At 35.7% G+C, this 15,484-nt stretch overlaps 1 protein-coding gene across 1 annotated transcript; it reads right to left on the bottom strand.

Annotated features, from left to right (window-relative positions):
- Positions 1-306: 306 nt before the first annotated feature.
- On the bottom strand, positions 307-2,733 carry LOC131609359 (transcription factor DIVARICATA-like). Its single transcript, XM_058881042.1, has 2 exons — positions 1,655-2,733; positions 307-1,154 (listed from the first exon to the last, which is right to left on the bottom strand). Exons 1-2 carry the CDS (start codon positions 2,095-2,097, stop codon positions 668-670), a joined length of 930 nt encoding a protein of 309 aa, XP_058737025.1. The 5' UTR covers positions 2,098-2,733; the 3' UTR covers positions 307-667.
- Between the last annotated feature and the right edge of the window lie 12,751 nt (positions 2,734-15,484).

Genomic DNA, 15,484 nt, shown 5'->3' with positions numbered 1-15,484 from the left:
TTTGGATGTCAACCACGAGAGATGTAGTAGAGAGCGTGATCGTGTGTCCTCGATAAAGTTGAGAGTTCACTTGTTCAAGGTGCCTTCCCCTTTAACGCTTGTTACTAAATTTTTTTGCAGACGGATGAGTCTTAATAAACTTTTTGCGGACAGAACAATTAGAAATGTTCTTATTGCTGAATTGTCATAGTATGTCCCGCAAAAATCAATTTAGGAACAAGAATTGAGTGATAGCATTAGAGATGTTCTAAGTTAAGACCTCATATTGCAATAGTGTACCCTTTTTAAAACCATGTTAATTTAGACTTAAAAAAATAAGCACTCCAAATATATATATTTTTTTCTACAAATTACACCACTTGTTCTAGTACATCAACATGATTGATGCATTTAAACAATTCCTTGAGTAAACTTGGGATTACATATTTATTTGAACCAACTATCTCATAAAAAGTTGAGAGATAATAACTCTTCATGCACAGCACAGAGCACTCAAAACTACTAAGTACAATCAAATTTCCAAACAAGTAATCAGAAAATCATATCACACATGTCCAAACTTCATTTCTGTTTACTAGAGCCAGAATTTTAAATATCAGAGACAACATGAACTAATAATCTCTTCAAAGATTCTAATTCCTAAGGAATAACTTAAGTCCGTGCCAGTTCATTGATTCTGCATAGATTGCATTTGTAAAATAGTTTCAAACGGTGAAAACTGGTAACCGTGGTGTGTGCCGCGAAGTGCATTACGCCTTGGTGATTTCGATTCGTGTGAAGAAATCCCACACAACGGTGCCACGAACACGTTTCCTTTAGTTGAATTGAAAACAAATGGCGTAACCTCATCTTGCGATTTCCAGACATATTCCTCCTTAACCATGCCAAACGGTTTATGATTCAGCGGTTGATTTGCAGCCTTAACCGAATCGTCCAGAGAAGGCTCTGATGAAGGAGACTTTGTTTCTTGGAGATTGACCACTGTGATATCATGAATACTGGATCTCCTTTTATCCTTCCCTCCTGAAACTTGCCTTATGAAGTACTTCTGAGCATGACTTGCAACTTGAGTCGGTGTCCTTGTCGTCACGAAATTCCTAGAGATGTTTCTCCAGTCCCCCTTACCATACTTCTTCAGACCCAGCAGAAATTGCCTGCGGTAGATTAACATGTCAAATGCAAAGAACTAACAAGAAAAGCATTTATGAAGGCAAAATCATGTAATAATCTATGTGGCATTGACACTTCAGATTTCCAACCGAGGATATGTGTGTCTGGTGTACAACACCGATATGACGCTGATACACGTAGTTACATCTAAACACTTCTATTATCTCAAATTATTAGCAGTGTCTGTCTATATGTCAATGTCGTGTCAAGTGTCTGTGTTTGACAAATTATAATAAAACATGTCCTTCCGATTAATTGCTCAAACAAACAAAACAAATTAACTTTCCAAATCTTAAACAAATTAAACACAGTCTTATAATGAGATCCATGATGTTCAACTCCACAAATCATTTCAAAATTTCATTAATTTCAAGGACAAAATTAATTGACGATTCACAACATAAATTTGAACATTGATCTAAATTAGTCCATAACATACATACTAAACAAATAAACAAAAAGTTTATTTATGATAAGTAATTACCTATGCTCCTCTTCAGTCCACGGCACACCTTTCTTCCTTTCCTGCTCAGACGGTCGAGTCGAACCACCTCTCTTCCCACCAACACTGCAAAACTGCTTGAACTCCTCATATCCTTCATCATTAGCCCAATCCAATGTGAAAGAACTAGTTGTATAACCCGGAACCGGTATCAAACCTGCTTCAATAACACAAACATCTTCTTCAAGCTCCCTATACTGCTTAATCACATCACCTACAGTTTTTCCAGGAATCATCTCAGCAACCCTTATCCATCTATCAGGAGTATCCTTATCATAGTAAGCCAAAGCATTCTCAAACAGCTTGTTCTCTTCTTGAGTCCATTTAGAACCATTGTTTTCTTGAAACAACCAATTGGAATTTTCATTATACAAAGCTGGAGACAGAACTTCAATTTCTCTATTCATTGTTCTAGATAACATCATATAGTCTCTCTCTCAAATAGAGAAGTTCAAAGAGAGAAGGAGGTAGAGGTAGATGTAGAGATAAGATAAGCCACACAAAGTGGAAGTTCTTATGGTCTAAGAAGCATATTATCAAACAGCATTTGGGTGGTGGAATCTGCTGCTTATTTCAGCTACCCAATAAACTGAGGAATCTAAAAAATGACTTATTTCCAAAATCCAAGGAAAAATTCCATAATTTTTCAACAGATGCTACGCAAAGTAGGGATTTTTATAAAACTAATCAGATCTAAAAGAAATAAAAAAGTAATTTTTTTTCAAAACCCAGATCAAAATTATGACCAAAGACCCTAATTCCTGAACCTAAAATGGTTTTGAAGTTAAATTAGCAACTGGGTCAGTTCCAAAATGCATAAAGAGTGTAAATATAGAAAAGGGTAATTGAGAAAGTGAAAAAAGTGTGAACTTTGAGATGAAAACAAGAGTTTGTGGTTGTGAAAGAAGGGTGAAGTGTTGGGGGAGTGGGATTAGTGAACAGAAATGTGTATTGTTGGAAAGACAGTGATCTATGAAACAGGGAATTGAGGAGTGAGAAAGAGAGAGGTCAAAGGGGGTGAGTTGTGATTGGTGGAGGAAATGTTTGTGGTGGCTGAAGAATTGATTATATTGTTTTTTAATTATAAGTGAATTATGAGAGCCACTTTAGTTAACTTTTGTGGGAGGTGAAAGTGAGTAGTGGGGTTTATTATTAGTTGCAAATAGTACTTTGATGGTTGATTTGTTATATGAGTATCAGTAGCATACTCGTGCAACCCCATAAATAAATTTATTTGACACACTATAAAATGTTTTTTATTTTTTTTTGAAAAACTATAAAATGTATTTAGAGATATATTAAAATTTAAAATTATGCATTAATTTTAAAATGAACATAACTATATATAATTTTAATGTTAATTTGTAATTCCTTGTGTCGAAGCAGGTTGTTGCTCGAACACAAGGTGTGTCGAAGTGTGTAACAGTTTGTTACACATAAGTTTGTTTTTAAATTTAGATAGATTTGATTTAGATTTAAAATAGATTAGATTTGATTTAGTTCCAAAATAGGTATTTTGGGCTTTTATAGTTTTGGGCTTTGGCTTAGGGAGAAGACTAACCTAAATCTATAAATAGGGAGTAACCCTCATTATTTGTAATCAAGTCATTATCTTGTATTTACAGAAGTTGCAGTTGCAAGTGAATAACAGAATTTCCACTGTTTGTGGGCAGAGAGAAACTCTGCAGAAAATACTTCCTCTTCTCTTTTAATTTCCGCAAACCCTAATCCTACTTTTGTTCTTATTTTTCTTCATTGTCATCTTTAACCATAAAGAATTACTCAAAGGTTTGAGAGTCTAATTCCAACATCTGGTATCTAGAGCTCCGGTTAATCGATTCAATGCAAGAAGAATGGCGATGGCAATGAATCATCTGAATGGGCATTTTCCAGCAACACTACCAATTCTGAAAGGAGATAACTATGAGAATTGGTGCAGGCAGATGAAGGTTGTATTCAGTTGTCAAGATCTTTGGGATCTTGTAAAAGAAGGGATAGAACCGCTTGTAGAAGGCGCGAAGGAGGAAGAAAAGGCTGCACATAAAGAATTGAAGAAGAAAGATTATAAAGCTCTCTTTATAATTCATCAATGTCTGAGTCCAGATAATTTTGAAAAAGTTAGTGATGTAGAATCTTCAAAAGAAGCTTGGGAGATTCTTGAAAAATCTTTTGGAGGTGCAGAAAAGGTGAAAGAGGTGAGGTTACAAACTCACAAAAGAACATATGAATTGCTTCAGATGGAAGATAGCGAAAGCGTAACTGATTTCTTCACTGGGGTTACAAAACTAGTAAATCAAATCAAGACATGTGGAGAAGTATTAACAACAAGAGCTGTTGTTTCAAAGATCTTGAGGTCGTTATCCCCTAAGTTCGACCACATCGTGGTAGCCATAGAAGATTCGAAGGACTTGTCGAAGTTGACAAAAGAAGAGCTTCAAGGGACGCTTGAATCTCATGAACAAACAATGGCTGAAAGAGCTGCAGGCAAGTCGAAGAGCGATGTGGCTCTACAGGCTCAGTCAGCAAACGAAAAGAAAGGCAAAGGAAGCTGGACTGGAAATAAAGGTAGAGGTGGCTACAACAATTCGACTTCTCGAAATCAGCAAGAAGGAAATTGGTCGAATCAGAGAAAACCCTCATATCAAGGCAACCAAAGAGGTGGTGCTGCAGGTTGAGGAAGAGGTGGTGGTCGAAAGCCTGACAAGAGTCACATTCAATGTTTCAACTGTCAGAAGTATGGTCACTATTCGACAGCTTGTCCAGAAAAGAATGAAAGTCAAGAAAGTGATGCAAAGCTTGCAAAACAAGAAGAAGAAGAAGAAGAAGAAGAAGAAGAGATGTTGCTGATGGTCACAATAAAAGATGAAGATAAATTCAAGGACCAATGGTACTTGGATTCAGGATGCTCATCACATATGTCTGGAAGAAAAGATTGGTTTGTCAACATAAAACCCTCAATAAAGAACATGGTGAAATTTGCAAATGACAATACTCTAGCAGCTGAAGGTATTGGTGATGTAATGATTACGAGGAAAGATGGAAAGAGGTCAGTAATTTCCAATGTGTTGTACATACCAGGCATGAAGAGCAACTTACTCAGCATTGGGCAGTTGGTCGAAAAGAATTACAAAGTTTCGATCAAAGACAAGATAATGAGAGTTGTCGATGCAAGTGGGAGGTAATTCTTGAAGGCTCCTATGTCACAGAATAGAACCTTCAAGATCAAACTCAATGTGATGGAGCACGAGTGTCTTGCAACTGCAGCTAGCAGAGATGAATGGATATGGCACTATCGACTAGGCCATCTCAACTTCAATGACATCAGAGAGTTGAAAAGAAGAAATATGGTTTCAGGGTTACCAGAAATCGACATTCCAAGAGAAGTGTGTGAAGAATGTGTGCAGGCAAAGCAACACAAGAATAGCTTCAGCAAGGATGCAGGAAGCAAGTCGAAGGCAATCCTTGATGTCATATACTCTGATGTCTGTGGACCAATCCAGGTGGATTCGAATGGAGGTAACAAATACTTTGTTACATTCATAGATGATTTCAGTCGAAAACTATGGACTTACCTGATCAAGAAGAAAAGTGAAGTGGTCGAGGTATTTGTCAAGTTCAAATCTATGGTCGAAAGACAAAGTGGTCGAAAGCTCAAGGTTTTGAGAATTGATGGTGGTGGAGAATATGTGTCGAAAGACTTCGACATGTTATGTGATAAAGAAGGGATTGTGACTGAGGTGGTGCCACCCTACACTCCACAGCAGAATGGAACTGCAGAAAGGAAGAATAGAACCATCATGAATATGGTGAGAAGTATGTTGAAAGGCAAATATTTACCTAAAGAATTTTGGGGAGAAGGAGTGTCGACTGCAACATACATTCTAAATAGATGTCCGACAAAGAAGCTAGAAGGAATTACTCCAGAAGAATGTTGGTCTGGTGTGAAGCCTAGCTTGAGTCATATGAAGGTATTTGGATCTATAGCACATAGACATGTGCCAGATCAGTTGGGAAGAAAACTTGATGACAAGTCGAGTCAAATGATACTTATAGGATATCATTCGATTGGAGGATACAAGTTGTTCGACCCAGTCAAAGCAAGTAGTGATCAGCAGGGACATGATCATAGATGAGCTTAAAGAATGGGATTGGACTGAAAATGTCAAGAGGGATTCAGTGAGAATTCTTTATGATGAACCAGCTACTGAAGTTGAAAGAGAAGAAGTTCGACAAGAAGAAGTCAGAGGTGATACAGGCCCAGGCAGACCTCAAAGAACAAGAAACATGCCTGCAAGGTTGCAAGAATGTGTGATTACATCAGATGATGTAGTCAATGATGAAGGTGAGCTGGTACATTATGCTTTCTATGCAGATGTCGAACCTGTCAATGCAACTGAGGCATTGAAGGATTCGAAGTGGGTAAAAGCTATGAATGAAGAATTGAAGTCCATCGAAGACAACAATACTTGGTCACTTGTCGAATTGCCTCAAGGCAAGAAGGTAATTGATGTGAAGTGGGTATACAAGGTGAAGTGTAATCCCAAAGGTGAAGTGACTCGACACAAGGCAAGGCTTGTGGCAAAAGGATTTCTTCAGAAGGAAGGAATTGACTTCGTTGAGGTCTTTGCACCTGTTGCCAGGATCGAAACGATCAGGTTGGTTGTTGGACTGGCGAACATCAACAGTTGGTACATGTGTCATATGGACGTTAAATGTGCATTCCTGAATGGACCCTTAGACGAAGAAGTCTATGTTGCACAACTAGTTGGGTTTGTGAAACATGGCGAAGAGAGAAAAGTGTACAGACTGCATAAAGCTCTGTATGGACTGAAGCAAGCTCCAAGAGCTTGGAATAAGAAGATCGACAGTTTCCTAAGGGAGAAAGAATTTGTGAAGTGCACAACTGAACATGGGGTATATGTAAGAAGAAGCAAAAGTGAATTACTTATATTATGTCTCTATGTCGATGACTTGTTGATAACAGGTAGCTGCAAGAAAGAGATCGAAGGCTTCAAAGGTGATCTCAGCAAGGAATTTGAAATGTCAGATTTGGGAGAAATTTCATACTTCCTTGGCATCGAATTCTACAAGAGTAGTAGAGGTTTGATGATACACCAAAGAAGATATGCAAGTGAAATTCTCAAGAGATTTGAGATGGAAGAATGCAATTCGACTTCGACACCTGCTGAAACAAGATTGCAACTGTCGAAGAACCCAGATGAAGAGGATGTCGACCCAACCTAATACAGAAGACTTATTGGGTCATTGAGATACCTTTGTCACACAAGGCCTGACTTAGGATACAGTGTAGGTATGATAAGTAGATTCATGCAGAAGCCAAAGGTATCACACCTAGCAGCGGCGAAGAGGATACTGAGGTATCTGAAAGGAACTCTCGACTATGGCATTCTGTTTCTTGTAGCTGATATGGGAAAAGAATGTAAATTAGTGGGGGTACACCGACTCCAGTTGGTGTAGTGATGTTGAGGATCAAAAATCCACAGTTGCTTGGAGTTCGAGAAAGGAACCAGTAGTGGCACTATCATCGTGCGAAGCAGAGTACATAGCTGCTTCTCTTTGTGCATGTCAAGCAACATGGATGGTGAACTTGGTCGAAGAGATAACAGGTAAAGATCATGGAGCAATTACCATGAAGATCGACAGCATGTCAGTTATTAATCTGGCGAAGAACCCGATAGTACACGGTCGAAGCAAGCACATCGAAATGAGGTTCCATTATCTTTGAGAGCAGGTAGCTAAAGGGAAGGTGAATTTGGAACACTGCAGAACTGAGAATCAGATTGCAAATATCATGACGAAGGGAGTGCTGGTTGATATATTCAGAAGACTAAGAGCTATGATGAATGTAGATAGCTTAGACACAATGAATTAGGTGGTGTGTTAATTTGTAATTCCTTGTGTCGAAGCAGGTTGTTGCTCGAACACAAGGTGTGTCAAAGTGTGTAACAGTTTGTTACACATAAGTTTGTTTTTAAATCTAGATAGATTTGATTTAGATTTAAAATAGATTAGATTTGATTTAGTTCCAAAATAGGTATTTTGGGCTTTTATAGTTTTGGGCTTTGGCTTAGGGAGAAGGCTAACCTAAATCTATAAATAGGGAGTAACCCTCATTATTTGTAATCAAGTCATTATCTTGTATTCACAGAAGTTGCAGTTGCAAGTTAATAACAGAATTTCCACAGTTTCTGGGCAGAGAGAAACTCTGCAGAAAATACTTCCTCTTCTCTTTTAATTTCCGCAAACCCTAATCCTACTTTTGTTCTTATTTTTCTTCATTGTCAACTTTAACCATAAAGAATTACTCAAAGGTTTAAGAGTCTAATTCCAACATTTAATTGTACTAAAATAGAAAGAGAAAAAAAAGGACTCGTGAAATAAAAAAAATTTAATATTTGAAATAAGGATTTTGTCTTTCAAATCAAGATAAATTGTTGACTAAAATAAAATAGATATTGTGCTAATAATGACTCGTGAGATAAAAAAAATTATTTGAAACGATATAATATATTTAAATAAAAATATAAAATTTGAAATGATTTGCTTAACTGCAAAAGGAACAATAATCATATAAAGTTAAGTGTTGTGAGAATTGGATCGAACTCTAGTGGGTCGAAGTGTAGCTTCATGTTTTGACAGAGAATGTGTCGAAGACCTTCATACTGTAGTCAAAGTGTGTTCTAGTATGTGGGTGTCAAAATGCTAGGGTTGTTAGTATTTCGAATTGGGTCTGTTTGTCATGTCCAATTGTTTAAGTTAACTTGTACCCTAAGTTGGTTTGTAATGGGTATTTATGAAAAACCTATTAGTTTAGTATATTAGGTTTATTATAAATAAAATACTAGTCTCTCATCATTGCATACTGCAAATCCTAATTTAGGGTGAGAGAGTTATTTGTTATTCTTGTAACTTGTAATCTTGATTGAAAGAGAAAGGAAAGAATAACAATTATAACCAATCCTTGTTGTTCTTCTTGTTTATCATCTTTGCTTTTTCATTGTATTCCTTATTATACTCTGTTAGAGGCATCCTTTTCACAACAAATTGGTGCGGTAAGCATGGAGAAGATGTCTTCAACAAAATATGACATTGAAAAGTTCATCAAAATGAACGATTTCGGTCGGTGGCGCTTGAAGATGAAATCCCTACTGGTTCAGCAGGGTTATTTGGAAGCGTTGAAGGGTGCGGCGGCTATGGACGCCGCGTTAATAGAAAAAGAAAAAAACAACCATAATTCAGAAAGCCCACAGCACAATTCTGTTGAGTCTTGGTGATAACGTTCTTCAACAAGTATCAAAGGAGACGAAGACACCAGGGTTATGAGTGAAACTTGAAAGTTTGTACATGACCAAATCGCTAGTAAATCGACTCTACCTGAAGCAAGCTTTGTATTCATTCAAGATGATTGAAGATAAAGTGTTGGCCGAGCAGTTGGATATGTTCAACAAGTTGATTCTTGATCTTGAAAATATTGATGTGAAGATTGATGATGAAGATCAAGCGCTGTTACTATTGTGCGCTTTGCCTCGAACACATGCTCACTTCAAAGAAACTCTCTTGTATGGAAGGGAGTCCCTGACCTTTGAAGAAGTTCAATCAACCTTGTATTCTAAGGACTTGAACAAACGAAAGGAGCATAAACCTTCGACAGTTGGTGAAGGTTTGGCCGTTAAGGGAAAATTCTAATGAAAGGATGGTAAGTTCGACAAGAAGAAAGGTAAAGGTCAGCAAAAGTTTTACAGTGGCGAAGCATCTGGTATTCGATGCTATCATTGTAAAAAGGAGGGTCACATAAGAAAGGTATGTCCTAAACGCATGGAAGATCATGAAGGTAAGGATAATGGCAACACAACCATTGTTTAAGATGATTTCGACTCATCTGATGTTCTTGTGGTTTCAAGCAGTGACTCTAGTAAGGAGTGAATTATGGATTCAAGTTGCAATTGGCACATGACTCAAAACAAAGACTTGTTTAAGGAATTATGTGATCAAGATGGTGGATCTGTATGGCTGGGAAACAACAAAGCTTGCAAGATTACAGGTGTTAGGTATGTGAGATTCTGATTACTCGCCTCTGAGTTGAAGAAGGATCTCAGAGACAAGATCAAAAAGATGAAGTATTGGTTGTTTCTAACAACAAAAAGAAATTTGACGCGGTTTTGAAGCCATATATTAAACCACTAAAAAAATACAAACTGCAATGTTGTGTGCTCAATTAAGAATAGGAACCCTTCTAGGGTCTCAAATGCTCCAATTGCTTGGAAACATCCACCACCTCAAAGAAATGAAGCTCATGTTTCAACTTTCTTCAACTGTGGAAAATTGGTTCATATGGCTAAGAGATGTAAGAGCATGCCAAACCTTGAAAACTTTTTTGGTTTATGAAAGTTTTACAATGTTTCATACCATTTTGAAAATGAAAATTCTTAAATATGAACTTTGAATTGTATGAAAATGATATGAAACTTAATGTTATAATGTTAAAGTTAAAGTGTCTAATAAACACTTTTAAAAACCTATATGAATTTATGAATAAGTATAGACTGGCTCCTTAAACCTTTGTCATGGTTTAGAATGAAGTTGGTCCAAGAAAAGTCACTTTTTCAGAGTGTAATTGATTACTATCAAGTATAATTGGTTACCACTCTTCTAACGTTAAAATCTTTTGAAACAAAATCAACTTGTAATGTTGTTTATAAACTAAGATAATTATGGAGATTATGAAAGTGTTATTAGGACGATTTTAATTGTCATAACTTGTGAAAAATGAATGAATTCGTAACCGGCTTCTACTTCTATGTAACCGATAACACCAACTTTGAAAGTGAAAAATTAGCTTTTCTATGGCATTGCTTGAAAGGTTTTTATGCATGATATTTAAAAAAATTTAAGATGAAGTTTGAATGATATTTGATGAACTATTAAGTGACATAAGAGGTGAATCATGATATCTTAAAGATTAAGACTTTTAACCCAAACTTTGAGGATCTTTGTCAATCGCCATTTATCAATCATTGTCTTCATCTTTATATTATTTTGACGTCACTGTTGAATTTATCTTTTTCTTCTTTTAATGGTGTATTTTTCTTCATCAAAACCCTAGCCAAGGTTAATGATCGGAAAAATAACAAGTGTACTATTTTGCCTCTGTAGTAATAATGAGGAGACTCCCCGAATGTTGATCTCAAGGAGTGCGTATAAATATCGAGTTCAAATTGTTATTCAATTAAACATAACTATCATTTGGGTTTGAATTGCGAGTTTAAATAATAATTGCGAATAAAGTAAGAAGATTGACTAATTGGTTTTAACAAATATGAATTATCCCTGTAACAACGCTGAATTCAATATTGCAACAACTTATTTTACATAATTAATTATTGATTCTTATGAATGTTTACTCCTAATTCAATAGTGAGAAAACCTTTAATCATTCATCCTAAGCCCTAAGTCCAAAGAAACTTATCGATGAAATTAAGAATTATTAAATCAAGAATAATCTGGTTCCTATAGGATATCCCTAGTTCTATGTGGTATCTACTATAGAATGTTCTCAAGAAAGAATTACCAATGATGGTCCAACCTAATTGATAATCATATATCAATCTCAATTTGTCCGAAAGAAAAAGCATTAAGAATATCAAAAGAACAAATTGATAATGAAAAACACATTGTTATAGCAATTATAAAATCAAATTTGTTTACATAGTCAAATCAGGGACAAATTGTAGACATTACAAGTATTGAGATGTAATTGGATCTTCACTCGCTTCCATTCATGAAAATCTGCCTCTCACCGAAAACCTTGTCTTCTCCAATCTTTTCTCTTGTAATTCTTCGCCTCCAAAAGTCCCCTAATTGTGATCCCAAAACACGCTTAAATAGAAAAGTCCCTCTCTCCAAAGATTCAAATTCAAGTGGAAAAATCAAATTCGGTCGGAAATACCCAAAACACCCTTAGCTTCCAAATCTTTGACAAAAAAGAAACCTTTTCAATCAGCGCGCACGTCTGCGACGACCAGTGTTAATGCTGCTACGGCCAGTGTTAGCTGCTACGGTTGGTCGTAACAGACCACTAGTTTTTGCATTACATATGATGTAATAGGGTCCTGTCTGCTACGGGTGTTCGTAGAACACTACTGTTTTATGTGAGTTTTGCTTAATTGAAGGGTTGTTGCCTCTACTACGACCAATAGCAGCTACTACGGGTGGCCGTAGCAGGCCTACTGAAACTTGGGGAAAACTTCTCTGAATTTTTGCAGTATTTCAAGGTTTTTGATGCAATCCTTCTTGAATATTTATTTGAACCTAAAAATGGTAAAGAAACACAACCAAAACATAAAATATGGAAAAAAGAAATAAAGCGTTTAAAATCAATGACAAGATTAACTAGAATTAACTGTAAACAAAGGTGCAAAAACTACTTATCAGTTAAGGACTAACTCTTCTTCACAATCTTCCCTCTTTTTGATGATGATAAACATCCTTTTAAATTTCATCCTCGGCAGAATCTTCATCACCTTCATCGGAATCTGGAATTTCCATAATTCCTCAAGGGTTAGATTTTTACCGTTTTCCAACTTTTTCTGTGCCCAGTTTGTTTTCTTCACTTGTTTTGAATATTTCCCCTATTTCATTAACTAATTCCTAAAAATTTAGGCAAACATAAGCAATTTAGGTTTCTAGGGTTTGAATGTTCTTGATGCTCATGTTTGTTTTCCCAATTCCTAGATTTAAGTGTGTTTGTGGTTTATGCTTGGTAAGGGAGAGTGAAATTCATGAGAGATTAAGAGATATGAGAGATTCAAAGAATCGAGAGTTGAAAGAGAGACCAATCGATAAGAGAAGGAGAAAGTTCAGAGAGAGGAAAAAAAATCAAAAGTGGCGCCTCTCTCCCTCTTTTCAATTCTAGAGTTTCTTTCAAACCCTTGGGCCACTTGGGTCCCTTAAGACACCCTTTTTTTCTTACACACCCCCGTCTTTTAACTCTCGTAGATTGGGACTAAGGCCCAGCAAACCTTTTGGTGCCCTTTCTTTCATGTGCACCCTCTGATGGTGATGTTTGTTGTATGAGAATTTGGCCTCCTTGGCCAAGGGTTTGCACACCCTATGGTGTTGTTGCACGCCATTGCTTTTTATTTTATTTTATTTTATTTTGTTTATTTTTTGGCCTTAGGCCCATTTTTCTTTTACTTTACCAAACTCTCACCTTACTTTTTGCACCCCCTTTAAGTTTTTATTTATTTTTATTTATTTTATACTCTTAAATATATCAATCGATTTATTCACATTTTTGATAAATTGATTAATCTTGAATAAATACCAAAATCAATAATTCCTATCAATACTCTAAAAATCAAACCATTTCCATAGTTTAACCAAAATCTTTTTCCCCAATTAAAATCAAATAAAAATGGACTAATTGGATGTATATCCATTTTTCCACTAGTATTTGATCGAATACAAACCGTATAGCTTCCTTTTCAAATACTTGTCATATTTTCAATTTAATCAAACTCGGATTCAATATCTTTCTCAATAAATAAAATGAAAAAAGATTAATTGGATGAATATCTCTTTCTTCCTCGAGTATTTGGACACAAGCCGTATAACTTTCCTTTTGAATACTCATCATTCTCTAAAAAATTAATAACACAATCGAATTCAACTTGTTCCTTCTTAGATGAAAATGGATTAATTGGATCTATATCCCTTTCTCCCCCGAGCACTGGGATACAAGCCATATAGCTTTCCTTTCGAGTGCTTGTCATCTCTGAGGAATCTTGACACGATTCATATCAAACCTCTTTTTAGATTTAAAAAATGGATGAAAAGGATTAAATGGGCGTATGCCTCTTTCTTCCCCGAGTATTCGGATACCATCCGTATAGCTTGCCTTTCGGATCCTCGTCTTCCATTCAAAAATATAATAATTGACCGAATTTAATTAATTCTTTCGTGGAAGAAAAGGACTAAGTGTATGTTTGGAAAAATGGCACGTTTAAGAAAACCACAACAAAAAATCACGTTAACGTGAAAGCTTGGTTATGGAGCTTCTCTATTTTCACGGCAAGAATGCCTCGGGACGCGAAAAATAGCTTGCAAACGCTTTTCCAAACATATACTAATTTGATGTATATCCCTTTTTTCCTCGAGCATTTAGATACAAGCTGTATAACTTACCTTTCGAATGATTGTTTTCTGTGAGGGAATCGTGACTCAACTTGTCTCACAAATTTTCTAAATAAAACCAGATGAAAAAGAATTAATCAGATGTAATATCCCTTTTTCCCGAGTATTTGGATACAATCCGTGATAGCTTACCTTTCGGATACTCGTCATCCACCTAAAAGGAAATACAACCAATCAAAGTCATTTCTTTATTTCGCTCGTGCGCGATTAAGCAATTTCTCAAACAAACATTTACCGCCCAAGCACCGACTTTTTCATATAAGTGGTTTATTGCCCAAGCGCAAGTCTTTTTTTTCAATCAATGAGTCTTTTTACTACCCAAGCGCGACTAAACTCATTTTCACAATTGAAATCAACCAATAAACTAACATTTGCTACCACTACAAGAAAATTGCCATATACCAACCGAGGTTTTTACTAACGGATAAAATCACTGTAGGTATAAATATAATAAACCGTTGGTATAGATCTTACTTATAAAATTGGTTATTAATGATTAACGTCATTGTCATTAAGAGGAATTATATATATATATATATATATATATATATATATATATATATATATATATTAATATAATATATGTTATAATATTAAAATAAATATTGTAGAATCCTTTCAATCAAATAGTTTGACGAATGAAATCCCACTTACAATTTTTTGACAAACAAAAGAGGAAATTCTCCCTCCCAAAATTTCATCCAAGGCGCTAACCTAGCTCGGCAAAAAACCCACTTGTTTCAGTAATCCCCAAATTTTCATCTACTGCACAAACCTAAAATCTGAAGCTCAATCAACGACATTCACGTCTCCTTCTCTTTGATACCATTCGCCTCCTCTTCTATCATACCATTCACGTCTCCTCACCTCTCTCTTTCACTCATGGTGCTATAGGGTTTCAGGTATATTCTTTTACTAATCAACTTCTCTTATTTTTACCCAAATGTTTAATTGAGGTTTTAATCACCTATAACTGTGAGTGAGTTATTTCACTATGCGGAATCGACGAGTCGAAAATGAGTTAGAATTTCTTCGTGTTCGGTCGCATCGTCTATCGTCATCGATGAGCGAAACTTACTGTGGTTGTTGTGACTCTTCCATTGTCGGATTGGTCGATTTCTTAACATATTTTAGATTTTGAATCTCTGGAATATATAAGATTGGTAGAAATGTATTTAAATTGAAATATCCAATCTCCTTGTTTCATAGTCATGTTCATTGAAAGTCATGTTTATTAGGAACGTTAGGGATAAATCATGTTTATTTTTATGGTATATTGGAAAAGTTAGGGATAAATTATACTATTAATAATAATTACATGATTGAGTTAACTGTAAATGTATTGGATTAGCATGAAATGTTGGGGTTAGTTTGAGTGTTGGTTTTTAAAGAGGTGAGAGGTAATAAACTTTAAATTTTATTAGTAATAGACTTTGTAAGAAATTCCTCAAGGTTTGGAAAAGAGATGGTTGTTTAGGAGATGACTGATGAGAAAAGTTAAATTTTGGAGGGTTCATGAATATCCTTATTGGTTGTAGGAAGAGATTTAGATGAAGTGTTGGCAAATTGGAGGTATTTGAAACAAATGGAGATTGATCA

The sequence above is a fragment of the Vicia villosa genome, linkage group LG6 (assembly GCF_029867415.1).
Source record: "Vicia villosa cultivar HV-30 ecotype Madison, WI linkage group LG6, Vvil1.0, whole genome shotgun sequence".
NCBI lineage: Eukaryota > Viridiplantae > Streptophyta > Magnoliopsida > Fabales > Fabaceae > Vicia > Vicia villosa.
The sequence above is the reverse complement of the archived record's forward strand: the minus strand, read 5'-3'. Positions and strand labels throughout refer to the sequence as shown.

Bases quoted from the DNA above. Each gene is read 5' to 3' on its own strand.
- LOC131609359 (XM_058881042.1), bottom strand. From the start codon at position 2,097: ATGATGTTATCTAGAACAATGAATAGAGAAATTGAAGTTCTGTCTCCA. The intron at 1,155-1,654 runs GTAATTACTTAT...AATCTACCGCAG, and splicing joins TGGACTGAAGAGGAGCATAG to GCAATTTCTGCTGGGTCTGA.